The 20104-nt window shown below is 33.0% G+C and overlaps 1 protein-coding gene across 1 annotated transcript in view; it reads right to left on the reverse strand.

The window, feature by feature from the left end:
• The window catches only part of LOC140443327 (organic cation transporter protein), a 105280-nt gene extending 94674 nt beyond the window's left edge, over nt 1-10606 (reverse strand). The window contains exon 1 of the mRNA XM_072534524.1: nt 10441-10606. Coding sequence (XP_072390625.1) covers nt 10441-10492 — 52 coding nt within the window. The 5' untranslated portion in view covers nt 10493-10606. The remainder of the gene's footprint in view (nt 1-10440) is intronic.
• Nucleotides 10607-20104: the final 9498 nt, after the last annotated feature.

Here is a 20104-nt window from a genome sequence, read left to right on the forward strand (position 1 = left end):
TTACGAAGTTATATTAACATTTTTTTATTTTTATTATCGAACTATGGAATATATCATGTGTTTCACTGTGTACTAGTAACATGTTTCAATATGTACCAGGGGTGGTACACACAGACATGTGCGAGGTTTTTAAAGTTACATAATTTTTTTGAATTAAAACTACGGGCCTTTATATTTGTGGAAGTGACACATAAAATACTAAAAATCATTATGGCTGAAGCTGTCAGTTCTTATCGACGATTAAAAAAATTATATCGCCAATAATTCACTTTTTGTCTTACTGTGTACCACCTTCCCCTATTTCTAAATGTCCAAGCCTTATAAATATCTAATTTTTCATCTAATTTATTCCTGAATCTGTTTCTATTACTTTTAATATTGACATATTTTGTGATCGGTTTGTTATAGCAATCTTTGTATCGGAAAATTCTATCTTTCTTGTCAATTGTATGTATCGAACAAGAATTTAAATTATTGATGAAGTCGGAACGACTCTTAAGACAACGAACTCTGCAATCCGTAATAATACTCGAAATTGCCGTTTCCTAATTACACGTTTCGACAAACCTGTCTGATTGATTCATGTCATGTAACCGTTAAGTCTGCAATTTAACATCAACGTAAGGTAGATCTCTTAACTACGTATTAAAGGCATCTACCATTCAGACGTTTTATTTTCGCAAATAAATTTTTTGTCTAGTGACTGCGTTGTTACATTTTTAGAATGAAAACAAACCGTTGGGAGATATAAAAATAGAGCAATGTTTAATAATAAACCAACCGCATTCATTATTCGATGTACGTTTAAGATTCAAACGATGATTTGGTTACTTTTATTAAAGTAAATCATTAACACGTAATAATTTCTTTGTTCTTTTATACATCTAGGTTCTATTATTTAAATATACGGAATAATGCATTCAAAAATCAGATCGGAATAAAAAGTTTAATAAGATTTCTTTGGGCAGCATTTGACAAATTAAATTACTTAAGAAACAGAAGATATTTACGAAAATGTTACATAATGAAATAAAGATGGCAGATTTGTTGGTCTAACATATTGGAAAACTAGAAGAAAACAAATTTAAAGATACAAATTAAAGATACTGAATGAACAATACTTATGGTTATGCTTATGGTAGATCGAGTCAGAACCCATTTATGAGTCTTCCAGACACTTAGACCTCCTAAGATGGGTCTAATTCTTTAGTAACCTTGTTGCTCCACAGAAAGCCACAAGTCTCTTTAACAGTAACTCCCTCATTTGGCTCGAGATCATAAAGACCGCACCCAGGATCTGCCACAAGACACAAGGCACTTCCAGAAGACATGTGAGAATACATACCTTCACAACTAGCTCAGGAGTCCTCTAACTTCTGCAGAAGAAGCTCTTCGAAACTACCCCGACCAGTACTGAAAGGCACTCCAATCACAGGTTTGAGTCCCACTGGCACAACCAGAAATTAGTTTAATGTGGTTAAAAAATTAAATCAACCTTTTTTTGTTTATAAAACCTATCTGAAGCGTGTGAAGGAAAGTTTCCAGCGCTTTAAATTGGCACTATCTTGGCTAAGTTATGCTAACCCTAACAGAAAAGTCCCCAATCCTCCAAATTTGAGATGGAGTTAGGGTCAACAACCATAACCTATAAAAATCATGTGTTACGAGAGTTAAAAAACAAAAACTGGACGGACATTATGAGGATGATTTTGCAAACGAAAAAAAAAATTCTATTTGGTTATTTGGATCATGAAATGAAAGAACATTTTATTTCATAAGCGCGATGAGATGTCTTATGTGCTTTTATAGATATAATATAATCTGGATATAACCTCTATACAAGAAATATGATAGAAAGGGACAGGAATTCACCAGAAGAACTTGAACAACATATAGTACAGCTGGCATCAAAGACATCATCTACATCTTTTGTGTAGGCTTTGTAGTGAGCAAAAGAATATGTAGCCTAGTGATAGGTTTTGAAGCCATAGATTATAAAATACATGTATAACAAGAATGCGTGTAACTTTCTTTATCAATAGCACCAAAAACATGTACCTACGCCCCTATGACAGAACACAGAAAGAGACAAAAACCAATATTAAAAAATAACAATAACAAGATAATTATGGGTACAGAAGATAAACTGGAGAGATAGAAAAAATACATACAGACACTTTTTGACGATGATAGGCCTTGTTCTCCACCGTCCACGCATGATCGAAGAAATGAAAAAGGTCCAAAAATAACAAAAGAAGAAGTTATTTATGCAGTAAAAGCTCAGAATAACGGAAAAGCCACCGGTCCAGACAATATCAATGACGAAATACTTAAATTAATTGTAAACAATAAAAGTAAAAGCTTCGACTTAATAATAGCACTATTCAATAAGATATATGACACAGGTAAAATACCATCAGACTGGCTAAAATCAACATTCATAACATTATCAAAAAAATCCAATGCCTCACACAGCGATGACTATCGAATATTAAGCATGATGTCTCATGTTCTGAAAACTTTTCTCAGAATCATTCATACACGAATTTACAAAAATTATGGGTTTCAGATGAGTGATACTCAATTCGGATTTCGAAATGGATTGGGAACACGAAAAGCTCTCTTTGCTTTAAATGTATTAACACAACGATGCAGAGACATGAATGTAGATGTATATGCATGTTATATTGATTATCGAAAAGCATTTGACTGCGTTAACCATCAAAAGATGATCGAAATTCTAGGAACAACTGTAATTGACGAACAAGCGAATTATCTCAGAACTATATTGGCACCAAATGGCAACAATTGAAATAGAGCACACAACATCCGAAGATATAAGAGTCCGACGAGGAGTGCGACAAGGTTGCGTCTTATCACCGCTATTATTTAATCTGTATTCGAAATCTATATTCAGAAAAGCATTAGACGAGGTTCAAGGTGGAATCAAGATTAATGGAACCAGCATAGACAACATCAGGTACGCTGATGACACCGTTCTAATAGCAAGCGACGCACAAGAACTACAAAATATAATAAATCTAGTAGTTCGTCGTAGCAAAAAAATCCTGCCAAGAATCGAACAAACGAGGAAAATACTCATGAACATGAAAACATTTTTTACAAGATCAGACCTTAGTCTAGAGCTTAGAATTCGAATGATCAGATGTTACGTTTTCTCTGTTTTGCTGTATGGCTGTGAAAGTTAGACAATGGACTCTGAAACAGAAAAAAAAACAGATGCCTTTGAAATGTATATATACAGACGGATGCTGAGAATTCCATGGATATAAAAAGTTACCAATGGTGAGGTACTACGGCGCATGAGTAAACAAAAAGAATTATGGCATATACATTTATTAACACAATTGATCAGTGATAAACCACTCCAAGAAATTTCAATGTTAATAAAGTAAGGAAGCGTTGTATATTTTTTTTCCATATTATTTTTATTACAAAAAATGATAATAATAGCAATGTAATCGGAAATAACCGCAATCTAATGTAAATAAATTTGTAATAAATAACATTAGGTATTCCGGTAGGTAGTAATCATTGCAGAGTGGTAAAAAATATAGGATACGACTGATTCTTTTATTGTTCAATAAAGCAATGTGTTACGCCAAAGTAAACCTTTGCAATACTACATTTTTTCAACAAACGTAGATCAAAATATAGAAATTGGAAATATCTTCTTCTTTTTCTTTTTGTAGACATGACTCTGTCTGTTTTTCAATGTGCCCCCAGTAAGTTATCGTTCCATCGTTTTCATGATCCCACTGATCGTCTTCCTATTGGGGAACAGTCTCTCGCTATCTTTACTACTCTATTTGTTGGTATTCAGCTTATGTGATCGTTTCATTTTACTCTTCTATTTCTTATCCAGTGCTTGATGTTCTTCACCTTGCATCTACGTCGTATATCTGTACTTCTAGCTCTGCCCCATAGTGTCTTACCATAAGTTTTTCTAAGAGTTTTCATCTCTGTTGTTTCTAACATTCTTTTTATCATCTCTGTGTCAGGTCGTGTTTCTGCCGCATATGTCATTATTGGTCTGATGACTGTTTTGTAAATTCTGACTTTCTTATCTTTTCCGATATTTTTATTTTTATTTCTTCACATTGTTTTATTTAGATAATCTGCGGCTCTGTTCTTTTCACTTGATCTTCCACTTTTATTTCGAGCTTTCCGTAGCTAGATAGTGTGATGCCTAGATATTTAAAATCCATCACTTGTTTGAAATTAACATATCAAATTTTTCTTCACTTTGAGAGAGTAGTATTGCGTAGTCTGCATAGCAGATTATTTTAAGTTGTTTTTCTCCCATTTGGTACCTTTTTTAAGTTCTTACTTTTTTATTATTTCATCCATGTTCTTCTGGTATACTAAAATCACAATCAAGATGCACTAGAATGTTACAAGGAGCACTCTCAAATAATGATTTACAATGTATATACATTGTATAAATCCCAAATCATGATTTACAAAGTTTATACATTGTAATTCTTGATTCGGAAGTGTTCCTCGTAACATTCAAGTGTCTTTGTTTGTTTATTTCTAGTGCATCTTGATTGTGATTTTAGTATAGTGTTATAATTTCATTTAGTTTATTTGATATCAGTTTGGTTGTTAATTTTAGTATTGTGTTTAATAAATTAATTCCTCTGTAATTTTCAGGACTCGGTATGTCTCTCTTTTTGAAGAGAGGTATTAACATACTTGATATCCATTCTTGTAATATTCTGTTTGCTCTATTATTTTTTGGATTAGTTTTATTAGTTGCTTGGTCAGATCTGGTCCTTCGTACTTTAGGAGTTCATTCGGTATTCTGTCCGCTCCTGGTGATTTTTCAATTTCCTTAATGCTTCCTTTATCTCTTCCTCCTCCATATTTATTTCTTCGTTTGTAGTCATTTCTGATGTTGGTGGTTCATTATCGTCACCTTTAGCAAATAGGGATCGAAAGTAGTCTGCCCATATTTACTTCTGAATGGGTTTCGTTTTTATTAGTTCGTTCATCTCTTTTCTTTGTCCTCTGATCATTCTCCATATTTCTTTTTGTGTTCCGTAGATGTCGTGTTTCATCTGTTTTGAGAAGCTCTGCCAGTGTTACCTTTTTATTTGTCTGGCAAAAGTTTTCGTTTCATTTTTGATTCGTTTATAGTGATTATATGCCCGTTGTGTTTGTTGTGTTCTGTATTGTAAAAAGGCTTTCTTCTTTTGTCTTCACTTGCTTTCTAAACCATGAGGCTTTCTTTTTTAATATGATAATGTGCGTTGATTTCCTCTCTTCAAATGATTCTGCTGCTGTGTTTTTTGATATTTTTGAGTTTTTCTCAGCTTTTGTCGATGTTATCGTATGCTAATATTTCATTCCCAACAATCTTCTATGATATTTTTTTTCAGTATAAGTATTCCGTGGATTCCGTACTTACTCCTTCGACTCTGATTTTTGTTTGTGTTGGTGTCGCTGTCTTGGGTGTAAAGTATTTCATGATGATTCTTATTTTAGATAGTACTAGACTTTGGTCGCTACCTATGTCTGCTGAGTTGAGGCATCTTGCGTCGATTATTTTTGATGGATGTATATGTATCTCTGTGGATTATAATATAATCTATCATAGAACTTTGTCCACGGGTGTTAATGAATGTATATTTGTGTAGTTATTTGTAGTCAAAAAATGTGTTGTTTATTCTAAGGTCGTTATTCGTGCGGAAGTTTAGCATCAGTGCTCCATTTTCGTTTTTAACATTCTCGTTATGTTTTTGCTTAATTCCGGGTATTACTAAATGCCTATTCTAGCCTTAAAATCTCCCAATATTATCATCTTTCCTCTGATTTGATCTACTACTTGTAGTTTTTCATAAAACGTTTACCTTGTTGTTTGAGGCTTGTTATTTTCTAGGCCGTATACTCCACTGATGTCCAGGTCTTCCCTCTACATACGTATATTTGCTGTTAGAATCCTTTTTGAGTAAGTAGTAAAGCTACATCTTCTTTGGCCCTGTTTTCTTTTGCTACTCCACTGTAATAATTATGTATTATTTGTGTACTATATACAGTTAACCAAACTACTCGTAAGTATAATCAAGACACTAATATACATTTTGACTCGAAGACACCGTTGCTCAGTTGTGTATGATGGGCGGAGTCGTTTAGGAAGGTAAGGAACAGGCGAAAGATATATATATATATATATATATATATATATATATATATATATATATATATATATATATATAAACAACGAAAAAGAAAAAAAGAACAATTATTCACAAAAAATGGGTGGCATTATTTTTAAATAAGTGTATTCCATCAAAATAGAAATGGGATGCTCATGAGACAAGAAGGAAAACTAAATGGTAGAAGGAAAACTAAATAAAAAATATCAAAAAGAAACGTAAATATATTAAATGTATAGTCAAACCTAAATAATAAATAGTTAACAGATGTAAACAGAGCACAAATAATAATAAAAATACATAATTCACTATAAAAAAAATATTTAATATAGGTAAATACCCTACATAAATACTACAAATAAAAAAGGGCTTAACTGTATAATAAAAATGCAATAAAAAATCAGAGTTTGATATGTACACAAAAAAAACATAAAATTAATGTTTAGGTAATCCTATTTACACTTAATCATGATTAAACTTTATATACTGAACAAAAAAAAATATCAATAGTATTAAATAACATAAATTTAAAGCCTAACTTAAATGTGACGTAAATTCATTGTGTACAAAAACGGTGCTATAAACATAATGAATATAAAAATTCAATGCAATGTAAATCTATTTAATATAAAAAGTAGGTGTATGTTCAGTTTCGTAGTCGGCAATAAAAACTCTTTGTACTCAAACAAATAAGATGCCAAATACCTGGTTCACCTAAGAAAAATCGATGGTAAGACACTATGGGACAGAGCTAGAAGTACAGATATACGATAAAGATACAAAGTGGGGAACATCAAAGGCTGGGTAAGAAATAAAAGAGTCTAATGGAACGATCATATACGCAGAATGACAGCAAATGGAGTGGTAAAGACGGCGAAGGACGGTTCTGCAATAGGAAGACGATAGGGGAAGACGAAGAAAACGAAAGAACGAAAAATTCTTGGAGGCTGAAATGAAAAACAGGGTCATGTCTACATAAAAATAAGAAGATGAATTTAGTTCTTTCTACTTTTTTTTTTATTTGTTATTTGATATAACCTTGTGGTATCAAATGGTTATGATGAGAAAATGCGTCTGCGTATTAATTATAAAAAATAGTCTAATTTCTAACTACCCTCTTTCTTATTTGGCAGGATTTCCAGGTATAAAGTCTTAAGAAAATCATATTTTCATTGGAAGTTAGATATCCGTGTATAGAAACTTCCATATTTCTCTATAGACTCTGGGAGAAAATAGTATTAGACGATTGGAAGCTTAAGCAATGTGGACATTGGAGAGAATGTCAAAGATCTCATGGAAGGAACACCGAACTAGTGAAAGTGTGGGCAAAAATCATGGTAGTCGATAAAGAAAGCCGAGAGGAAAAATATAAATTGCTACATCTCATAACGAATTGAAAGATTAAAAAAGAGTTTCAGAAACACAAATAGCTTGTGGTTAAAAAATGTTAGAGATTGGACAGGCCTCAAACAAATTTACTACTATTTATTTACTACAGAAGAAATGCAAAAAATGAAAATCAATTTACCGTAACGATGGTTCAATGTGGTCTCAAACTTAATGGCATAAATATTAATAATATGAGGTACGCGAATGACACGGTTTTCATTGTAAATAGTTACGAAGAACTTCAACATCTGATTAATATGATTACCACAACGTGTGATGAATATGGACTGAATCTAAGCACAACAAAGACAAAGGTGATGGTTACCAGTAAAACACCCATACAACCAAAAGAGGTAAGAGCTTATGGAGAACAACTGAAGAGAAACAACAGTATCACTTATCTTGGTTATAGTCTAAACCTATACTTAAAGCTAGGTAACCGAAAACGGACATCTAATAATGCTACAGAAGCAGAAAAATGAACATAGAATAAGATGAAGAAGAAGAAGAATTGACCTATATAGAAGTAAAAGAGAAAATATGCAAACTTAAAAACGGTAAAACAGCGGGAGAAGACGGAATATGAGCAGAACTTATAAAATACGGTAGAAAGGCACTATACAGACAGTTTTATGAACTAATACAGAATAAATGGAGCAAAGAAATAATGCCCTAAGAATGGAAGAAGGTAATTATAGTGACAATCCCAAAAGGAGAAGACCATAGAATGTGCATAAACTACCAAGCAATTAATTTACTGAATGTTACATCTAAAGTACTTAATGACTTGTATAATTAGATACAGACTAACAATATATACAGAACAAAGCATAGGGGATTACCAGTACGCTTTCAGAAAAGGAAGATCCACGATAGACGCTGTACATACGCTAAAACAAGTGATAGAGAAAACATACGAGTACGACGGAGAAACACATAAATTTTTCCTGGACTTTAAACAGGCGTTTGACAAATTAAACAGAAGAAAAATGATCAAGACTTACAAGAGAGCAATATACCAAATAAAATTATAAGAATGATAGAAATGACAATGCGAGATTCCCAAGCAATAATAGATACCGGAAGAGAAAGAACAGAAATAATAAAAAAAAATGGAGTAAGACAAGTATTGCGCTCTTAACGGTCCTATTTGACCTATCACTAGACAAGATTATACAAAAGCTGTCAAACGCAGGAACTATAAACATGAAAGCAGTACAAATAATAGGATATTCAGATGATATAATAACGATAGTAGTAATAGATAAAAAGGTATAAAGAAAACCTTCCCAGAAATAGAAAACGAAGACAAACTAAGAGGACTGGAAATAAATGAAAATAAAACAAAATACAAATACAAAGAAAAGTAGTCGAAATAGCGAAATAACAACAGAAATTGCAAAAATAAAATCCAGAATAGGATGATCCTCCACACAAAAAGGATCTTTAAGTGAAAACAGCTTCAGCTTCTTCGGGAGTGTATAGCTTATATATATATATATATATATATATATATATATATATATATATATATATATATATATATATATATATATATATATATATATTTATATATATATAATCTAAACCAGAACTGGGACATGAGCTAAGAAATTAGAATACGTATAGAGAGAGCCAGAGCTGCATTTTTAAGATGAGGGAAATCTTATGTGGAATAATATTATTTTGAGACTGAAAATTAAATTAGTAAGATGTTAGGTGTCCCCTTTTTTTATATCGTATCTAAGGTTGGACTTTAATGGATACACTTTTAGGAAAACTTTAAGTCTTTGAAATCGGGGTGTATCGAAGAATTCTGAGAATAAGTTGGGTAGATAGAGTTCGTAACGAGATTGTTTTGCAGAGGATGGGAAAATTACGGAAGTAAACGTAAACTGGAATATTTTGGCAATGTTATGCATCACCCAGAGATATATAAAGGGACAGGTCGAAAAAGAACGTCATGGGTTAGAAACTTGAGGGAATGTTTTTAACAGATCCTCTGTATCCCTTTTTCGAGCTGTCGTCAACAAAATTAGTATAGTCAAATTAATAGCTAACGAACTAAAAAGAAGAAGATGGTCAATCAAGGGAAGACTAAAGAAGAATGACAAAAGACAACATACAAGAGAACAACAAAAATTCATAATTCAAGTTAACACAATATGAAGTATGTGTATTACAGTAAGTCGCCGTATGGAAAGGAATAATAAAATCGCATTTTTATTGGTAAAAAAAAAATATCGCAGTCAAGTAATTAAAATAGAAATATAACTTCAAAGATTCTTAGATGTTCTAACGATCTATTTAACAGAGGAAATCAGAAAGTACAGAAAGTATCAGTTTCAATTTAGGGAAGTTACCCAAATAGGATTACCAAAAATTTACACATTACTTAATATTGTCAAACCACAAACTGAAAAGTATTAATTTTATTATAACAGGTAAAATGTCAACATATTTAACTTTTAGCATATATTGTAGATCACCTTGTGGTCTACAATATATAGATAATGCATAATAAACAAAAAAAATGCACCATAACTTTCACTTAGTATTTGACTATAATTGAAACGTGGTCTAAATTAGTGATTTAAAATCCTCATCTTTTAACTTTTGCTTTGTTAAAAAATAAACACTTATCGCATTATATTTTAAAAGGTTGTCGGAACTATATAATCAAAAAAATTAACACACATGTTAATTTTTAGCAACACTTTCGTAATAAAAACAGCCATGTGCAATACCGTAAAGGCTTCCTGAGAATATCTATTTTTCAAGGTAAAGTTTACGCGAAATAGACTGTGGTTAACTCGCCAAATATTTGATTCATAAAATATCAGATAGGTATGTAAATAATTAACATTACCCAATGTTCCCATTAGGGACTCCAGATCATAAGGGCCGTCTAGTTTTTTCATATTCCTTCAAAAATTAGGAAATGTCAGTCACGTTTATTCACTAAAAGAACTTTATCGCAAGTTAGCCGGCACTTACCACGAAAATAGGAACCTTTCACACCGTATGAACCCGCAACATTTGAAATTGTGTTTCCAGTTTCGTGAGTTTTGTTAGTAAAGCGGCGTTGTCAGATGTGTAAATAAAAATTCCGTGCTTGTGAAAAATTATTTTTAACAGTTTTCGTTGATTTTAATATTAGTACTGATATTATTTAATTAATAATTGTTTAATTATAATTATTAATTATTTAATTACAAAATAATGGGAAAATATATAATAGATGAAGTAGAATTAGGGCGAGAAAGATGAAATGAAGTGAAGTTATGTGTGGTGTAACAGAAAAATTCCAATAAAACTGAAATTAAAATTAAGACTGTTAAATTACCTTAAGACCAGGTATGATGTACTGAATGTACTAAAGTTTGGACAGTTAAAAAGAAAAAAGAATAATGACTGCATGTGCCGGCTATCCTAACTTTGCTTGCAGCTATTCGAAATAGTCCGGTTGTAGACGTATGCCTTTCACTTACTCACTCTTCTCCTTGGTCCTTTTTCCAAATACCTTGTCCTGAAGAATATGTTGCAACAAGCCATATCTCTGTTTATTTCTCATAACATGGCCAAGATATTCTAATTTGTGATCTTTGATTGTGTTAATAATCTCGTTTTTCTTGCTGATTCTATGTAGGACCTCAAGATTAGTCACACGATCCACCAACGTAATTCTTAAGATGCTTCTGTAATACCACATCTCGAAAACCTCGAGCTTTCTTAAAGAAGCTTCAGAGTATGCAATCCTCTACTCCGTATAATAACGTAGAAAACACAGCATCTGATGATAAAGAATTTGGTGCTAAGTGGAAAGATGTACTTTGTTTTTTTTTCGTAGTCAGATCCAGTCCATATTTCCTACTTATATGTGAATTATGCGCGAAATTATTTTTTGTAAGCCATTCAAGGTATCTGCAAAAACTTCGTCATCGGCATAGGTTATGTGGTTTAGACACACTCCGTTGACTAGTACGCCATTCTTCAGTTCTCCCAGTGCTTGCGCGTGTTCATAGTATATGTTAAATAGTAAACTACATTCATTTTACAAATTCCCATCTGTCAACAAACGCACGTGAAAGCAAATCAGGGTCGTACTGGGGTGTATCATATGATTTTTAAAAATATTTACTTTTGAAACTACTAGTGTAAGAATTTCTTGAAATTTAATCATTGTGAGCAAAATGTAATGTTCCATTGAAGAAAAATGTGCTAAAATAAAATATTCATTAACTGAGAGATACATAACAAAGTGAACATTTTGAATAAAGTAGCATTGTCATAAGTTTATCAAAGTATAAAAACATACCATTTAAATTACTCAGAAACTGAGGAGCTATATTTGCTGCTGTCTTCGTCTGGATTTATTATTTTGGGTTCGATATGGTTGTCTATTATATTGTCCAACTTCCACATTTTGGACTCGACTTTTTGTTGAACATGTTGCACACATTTCTGCCACGTAGTTGGACTTATATTATTTATTGCATCATAAACAATATTTTTCATATCTGCAAATTTAAAAGTAGTGTTTTTGGCTGCTACATAATTTTTTACTTCTGCCCAGATAAGCTCAATCGGGTTGAGCTCACAATTGTATGAGGGCAGCCTTAACACTACTTTATTTTGGCTTTTTGCCATCTCATCAATGATATATTTATTATATTGTCGCATATGTTCCTTAACGATAGCCAGTAGTTGCACTTTTAACATGGAGTCCTCAAACCCTCTATTTTTTTATTTCAGCCACGCTTGGATGTCAGCTTTTCTAGAAGCAGTAGTTGGAATTTTTTTTTAATTTTTTTTTTCTGGAATGATAAGACGCGTTGTCCAATACGATGATGAAGTTGTCTTCTAATCGGGGTACCTAGTATATTTTTGCGCACTAAAATAAATAATGAAGAAACAATATCAGTAGCTGTTTTATCTGCTACTCTAATAGAAATCGCACTTTTCGACATTGTAGGGCTCTCCTGCATTTCCGTTTTAAATACATTTATAATCATTTCCTTCGTTTTAATGTCAAAATGTCCCTTTACTTTTTTTTTAGGTGGAGTGAGGGTTAAATCAATATCAAGGAGTTCATTGGCTGTATCAGTGCTTGACATTTTTGTTATTCTATTTATCTTCAATAACTCAATGTACTTAGTTGATTGAGAGAATGTCAAAATAGCCTAAGGAAAAATAATATGTATTGTAATAAAACCAGCATCATCAAAAAATCGGTAAAGTGCATTCTGTATACTTTTTCAAGTCCAGAAATATTCCATTCACTCACTATAAAACCTCCCCAAAGAACAGCTTGGATTGACATGACTAACATGTTAAATAAAAAAGTTATATTGTGCCCATGTTTTTTCACTGAGTCAATACTTTTCGAGTTATTTGCAAGTGAGTTCATTTTTCAACAACAAAAAAACAAGGTTTTTAGACGGTTTTTGCAAATCTCAAAAAGTAAGTATTTTATCGAAAAAATATTCGTAACAAAAATATAGTTTATAAAATTATAAAAAAAATGGTGTACGTATAAAGCCAAAAGCACATTTGTAGATAGTGAAAAGTAGGTTCTTATTCGTCAAATTCCAAATTGAATATTTCAACGTGAAAGAATAAAAAAACAAGCACTTTCCCCGACAGCGAGTTTTTCCCGAAAAATGACTCATTTTTTTGATATTTCTCGTTGAAATATTCGATTTGAAATTTGAATTACTTTTCATTAGCTAAAACTCTGCATTTACTGAGTTCTACAGACTTCATATAGGTATAAGTACATAATTTTTTTTAACTTTTTTACAAGCTATATTTTTGCTAAGATACGTTTTTCGATAAAATACTTACTTTTTGAGCTAGTTGTGGAAAACCGTCAAAAACGTGGTTTTTTTATTAAAAAATGATCATATTCACTCGCAAATAACTCGATAAGTATTGACTTTGTGCAAAAACTGTATAAAATAAGAGTTGCTTAGAATTAGTCAGTTTATTTAATTCTTGGACTTATTTTGAACGCATGTTTTTTCACACCCGAGAAGGAGTGAAACTCACCCGCGTGGCAAAAGCACACATCGGCACAATATCACTTTTTTTCTTTGCCATTAGCTATGTATATGCCAAATTTCATGTCAATTCAAGCGGTTCTTTAATATTTACAGCAAAAACCGTGAATAAATGGACTAAAAAGGAAATAAAACTTTTCGGAACATCAATAAATTAAAATATTGGTTCCTCTTACCTTTATTAAAGTTATTAGCGCAAGCTATTTTTACTTTTCATTAACAAATACGTTGTTTTTGGGTACTAAAAGTTCACTACACACTATAAAACTTAATACTAAACACTTAAACTAAACTCTAAAAGATAACATGACCAGTAAATAACTTAACAATAACTATAACATATAACACACAATATATTAACTTAAAACCAACACGCTAGAATATCAATTTAAACAGACTGGCAAGTTTGGACCTGTAAAATGAGAATCCGTCTGGCTTAAGGTAATAAATTATATTTAATAGCCTCTTGACGAATGACAGGGCGAATATCAACACGTGCGTTTGCTTACAGTTGGGAATTTGCTGAACGCATGTACTTTACCAGCGACAGAACGCATCCTGGTCTCACTCCTTTATCTATGGAGATTGCTTCTGTCAACTGGTCATAAACTTTAATGTTGGCAGATTGGTTGTAATATAGATTATATATAAATATATATTACATTCAAGATGGTTATGAGCTTATTATATTTTACTTAAGTACCTTTTTGGAGTCGATAAAACAAATTTATACGTCATATTTGACATAGGTATATATTTGCTTCGTATAAGCTTGTACAGCGAATAGAGCCCCTCGGGTGACTAAGGTATCGCGAAATCCAAATTGTATACATGATACTCGTTCTTCGCATGTTTTATATTATATTCTTCTCTGTATCACTTTTAGAAACGTTCTAAGTAAGTGGCTCATTAGCCTAATAATTCTGTGTATTCTTGGCATGTTTTTGCATTCAATTTTTTTGTTGCAGTTACGACGGTCGACTTTATCAGCTTTACCAGACATCGAAATTCCATAAAAACTATCAAAAGCACCGAAAGCACTCTAGAAGGATGACAAAGTATCATTGAAATCAGTAATAAACTATACATTAAATACAATGAAAGGATTATTGCAACGTTACACTACATCTCCTATTCTGTTCAAAATATTCCTAAAGAATTTTCTAAAACGATAAAAAAATGCAAAGTACAACACTATTGCTCGTATAGCATAAGTATCGTCAACAACCAAGCACCAGATGATAACCAACAGTTTTCTGATTAAAAAAATCGGTTGCCTGTAAAGTCGGTTTTACGGGCGAAGATTTTACGTGACAACGTCTTTTTCTCGGTAGAATATTTATTGATATGGATATTATTAAATTGCACAATAGGAACAAGGAATTGAATGAAAATAAGAATTGCACAAATTTTAACTATAGAAATATATTTTGTTTACTAAAACATTGTACATGTAAACTTAAACTTAACTAATTTCTATTTGAGTGATTTTGTTGAGGATAGGACGATGATAGGAGAAATATGAAATGAAAGGAAGTGTTTCTGCTGTAATGTGTCTTGAACGCCAAGAACGCTCGAGAAAGACAGAGACACAAGCACGCACCGATTCAACGCGCCTAATTCTCTAGTGCTGCGCGTGCAGCGGACCGATCATGTTTGAGTGGGAGAGAGACGCAATTCATTCGCCGGTCCGGCGGGCCTCTCTCTCGTTCGGTGACTCATCGTAACAGACGTGAGCGGGCGTTACACTTTTTCATGAATGACTCCGAGCCACAACCTAATTTAAGACGTTGTCACGTCAAAAATAAATCTAAATAAAACTCAATACTCAACAAGAGAAAGCAACAATATGAGACAATTGGAAATTGACGAAGAAAGAAAAATAAAACAAATAAAAAGGATCGGACATTTTTAAGCATGTGGCATTGATAATATTAATACATATTATAATGTATTTGTATATTTCTGTATTCTATCACTTATTCTTATCTATAATTAACATATCTACAATACATAAAATTAAAAATAATGTGTTACTTCTGTCTAAGAATGTATTACTTTATAAATTCAACCTTCACTACACGGCTGACGAGCATTTGTATATCTATATTGTATAACTGTTTATCTAACCAAACTTTTCTTACAAAGTGTCTTTCAATAATTCATGTTTCATACTCAGATTTTCTATCGTGCAAATCTCACACGAAGTATAATGTGTGCAAAATTTTGCACAATTGAGGGGCTCCATTCCAAGAATTGCTCTTATCCAACTTTTAAAAACATAAGATACGGGTGATTATGGCATCTATTAATAACCACCTATACGTTAAATCACTTAAAACTGGCCAGAACTCGCTCTATGCTGCGTTAAAAGCATAAGAAAATCCAAGGATCATTCCATAACTTATCTTATCCATCAAGTCTATCATTCCAAAACTCACCTTGTCCGGGCGACCAATATGAACTCAGAATATTTCGTACGCGTCACTGAACAATTATTATAATATCTATCACACGAACGACTTAAAAACGTTTTGTTTTGTTGACATTTAAACACTTCTTTGACAAAAAATATTAAATATTTAATAACAGTATGGATAATAATAGATAATTTTGTTTACATATGGAACAAGGTAAAGGGAGACGTCGTCCCAGCGATCCTACAAAATGGAAGAAACACATAGCAAAATTGAAATGGTAATCTATACACGTTTGTAATTTAAACAGTTTAGGTTATGTTTTTGTTCCTCTTTTATAGACACGCGCGTTTTCAACTACCTGTATTCCCAAAATGCAAGCATTGTAATAAATCAGCCACATACCCAAGGGAAACAACCCCACCCCCAAACGCAATCTTTAATCAGTTAGCCAGTATGTACAAGTCAACATAGCAAGTAAATAAAAGAAACAAAATAAGGGGTAGTTAGCCTAGAAAAGAATAATTAAAATTAATTAAATAATTTTTTTTATACTCCAAATTAATAAGAATAAATTCGGCACAGTTTAACGTATACATTTCAAATTAAAAAAACAAAGAATAACAATTTGACCTAGTTTTGACACAAGCCTGAATGTTTAAAAAATTACGACACTTTAGACCTTGTTGGAAAATATTACAAGGTACGAATTGTTAAACAGTGATAAGAATTGAGCTGAGTAAGAAGTTTTTTTTACATGGCGTGATCGACTTTAACACATGGCGTAGATGGATAATCAGCGAAAAACGAAAGAATCTAGGGTACGAGCTGGCAGGACATAAAAACAAAAAGAAGTTGGTCAAGGAGGCAGTAAGGTTCTGGCGACCGAACCAGGCAGTAGCGTTCTGGCAACCGAGCGAGAGGGTAGTGCTGGCGCGTCCGGTGCCAGTGGTACTTCGGCAGTCGGAGTCGGAGTTGGCAGTCAGCAGTCAGCGCGCGGGGCAGAGTGTCTCTCGGCAAGCGTTCAGCTCAATTATCGTGATATCGTGCCCGACGGAAGGTAGAGAATCGAAAATACGAATTTTTCGTCTCGCTCAGTCATCCGTCTCGCCATAACGTACAGTGAATTCCAGCGTTCATCCAGACTGTTCCTGAGTTCCAGTTTGGACTACAAGGCGTATTCGTTAGCTAGGACCTAAGTACGCTAAGGTATAACAATATATACTAACCATTTGGGGAACAATTAATAGTAGGTTGTCCGCCTTTTAACTCCCTTAGTAAAATCTCTTCTCGTCTCCCTTCGCAAAATTTGATATCCAATACTAGCTTTCTTGTACATCTTGTGTAGTAGTTGTAAATTTACGTTTTGTTAAATACATAGTAAGTTGGAAGTGGCTTGTTTTTTTTACCGTTAGATAGAGACAAGAAGAGAACACATTTTTGCTTTGTACATCTTCCCGGCTTCTAACGCAAGCCAATAACCTCTGACTCTTTACAGGGCCTACATCGGAGTACCCTTCAGCCCCTATTATGTTTTTTTTCCTACCCTGTTGTAAATCCGCGAAGGCGAAATCACGACCTATTCGAACTAGTAGACCAGTATGCCTCAAATTTGCTCGGACAGCTAAATCTTCTTTAAACACAGGGGATATTTCAGTGGTGACAGTGCTAAGCCTCCCTTAGCCTCAACCCTCCATTATTACAGCATTCAACAGGAAAAACATATCGCTGTTCAATACTCACAATGCAAGATATTAAAGATTTCCATGTCTTATTTTATTCTCTGAAAACGAAGACTAAACAAGACAACTTTATCTTGAAATATATGTCTGTCGGTGTTCCTTTAAGATCTAGAGCAAAAAAAGCAGATTCATCTAGAAGGTCGGTAGCTATCAAGTACTTTGTAAAAATAAGGGACACGAAGGACATTACTCCGGATTCACTCCGCAGATTCACTCCCCGCCTCTAGACGCGTTAGTGTTCTGAGCTGTTGGACGTGAATCCCTGTCCTGGCATTTGGTTTTCACCTCTGGCTGCGTTAAGTAGTTGAGTTACTGTGACCAAATGCCCATCTTGGTAGTTAGTATTCGCCTCTGGTTGCGTTGAGTAACTGAGTTACCGTTGCTAACTACCCATCTTCCTGTCTTTTGTTTTCTTTTCCTTTTTTGTTCTCCTGAAGAAGCTACAAACAATTGTAGCGAAACGTCGAGATGAACCCACTTTTGGGTCACTCACAAATGACACGGTCCAAACCCGGAAGACGAATAAACTATAATTCTGACTCTGGCCGTGGAAGCCTACGGTTTCACCAGATATCCTTATTTTATCTTTTGACTGTCAAAAAAACTTGGTCAATCCGAAAGTACAAGACCAAATCGCCTATTTGGCGACTTGATGATAATGTTATTTGTGAAGAATCAATAAAATCGGATATTGCAGGTACATATGAAATACAAGTGATTGGGAATTCTGACGATTCTGATATTCCCTGAACCAAAGATAAAACGTCCACAGAAAAAACCAGGCAAAAATAGTAAATCCAAATTTGTCTCAAGTCGTAACAACAGATACTCCTTCGTGAACAGTAGTAATTCAACATCAGTCTTATTGATATTTAGACAATATAAAAGCCAACCATGGAAGCAAGTCATATATTGAAGTTTTTTCACTCTTTTTTGACAAAAAAGTAATTAAGAGCATTCTATATTTTACAAATATTTATGCATCGCAGAATAACCATCACGATTTTGAAATAAATAACATAGATTTAAAAAAAATATTAGCATATGTATATTATCTGGTTCACACTCTGCTTCAAGTTGATATGCATTGGTCAAAGGATGAGGATAAAGAAGTGCACATTATAAGAGAAAGCATGAGCCGACATAGATTTATATTTGTAATTTATAATAGTGAAGAAGACGCTACATCAGTGTCAAACTTAGTACATGGACGTCAATCTAAATTTGCTTTAGCAGATGAAACCAGATTCGACAATATTGGCCACATTACAAAAAGAGACGATAGTGCAAGAATGTAGGATGTGCAAAAATATTTATTTATGTAAAAGGTGTAGAATGCATCCACACCCCGAATGTTTCGAAAATTTTCACCTTAAAATTTAATTTACATTTAAGATACAATATGTTCCTTTATTAAATATTGTACTGTTTTCCTTGAAAATGAGAAAAAAAAATCTTTTTGGTTTAAAATTAGTCTTATTTTAAGTGTTTTTAATCCAATCTAATAAATTAATTGTCAAATTTCTCTTTGTATATTGAGCGGCCGTTAATGGGTTAAGCGGGTTAATACTATATAAAGAACAAACTTGCCTCAAATTTACTTTACTTACCTCAAAACTATTTTAAAGTTAATAATAAAGTCTATTTAATAAATATATATATTTAAATTATGAGGGAGATCTATGTCCAGCAGTGGATAAGCGAAGATTGAATGATGTGAATAAATATATTCCCAAGAAATAGAACACACTACGCCTATGCACATTTAAAATGTGGAAAGATTAAACTAAAATATCAAATTTCTCTCATTCTCATTATTTCTAAGAACGTAATTATATATAGACCAGCAAAATATTGATAAGTTTACCGATCTTTCAAACTATTCAATGAACTTCTCTCACCATTCACTAGTGAATCGCACCAATTTATATTGTTACGGGGGCAAATTTTATGGGACTTGCTTCTTCACTTATTAACATGGGCCAAGCATACACAATAAAAATGACCCCGGTAAGAATTTACTGCTGACATTTTACATGGTTGAAGCTACCGTTTAGTTCAATTTATAGATTAGTCACCTTTAATTGAAAATTGTCCGAGTATAGTAGGTTATTCATATATATATTTAACAATGACAGGGCCTGCGTAGCGCAAGCGGTAGGATGCTTGCCTCGCACGCCGGTGGTCCGGAGTTCGAATCCTACCGCCGGCAAGAACAACTAGACATTTTTAAAAATGTCTATAGGCCCCAGGTCGACTCAGCCTGAATAAAATGAGTACCTTGGGTAAAACCAGGGGTAATAATAGGCGGT

This window comes from Diabrotica undecimpunctata, chromosome 6 (genome assembly GCF_040954645.1).
Source record: "Diabrotica undecimpunctata isolate CICGRU chromosome 6, icDiaUnde3, whole genome shotgun sequence".
NCBI lineage: Eukaryota > Metazoa > Arthropoda > Insecta > Coleoptera > Chrysomelidae > Diabrotica > Diabrotica undecimpunctata.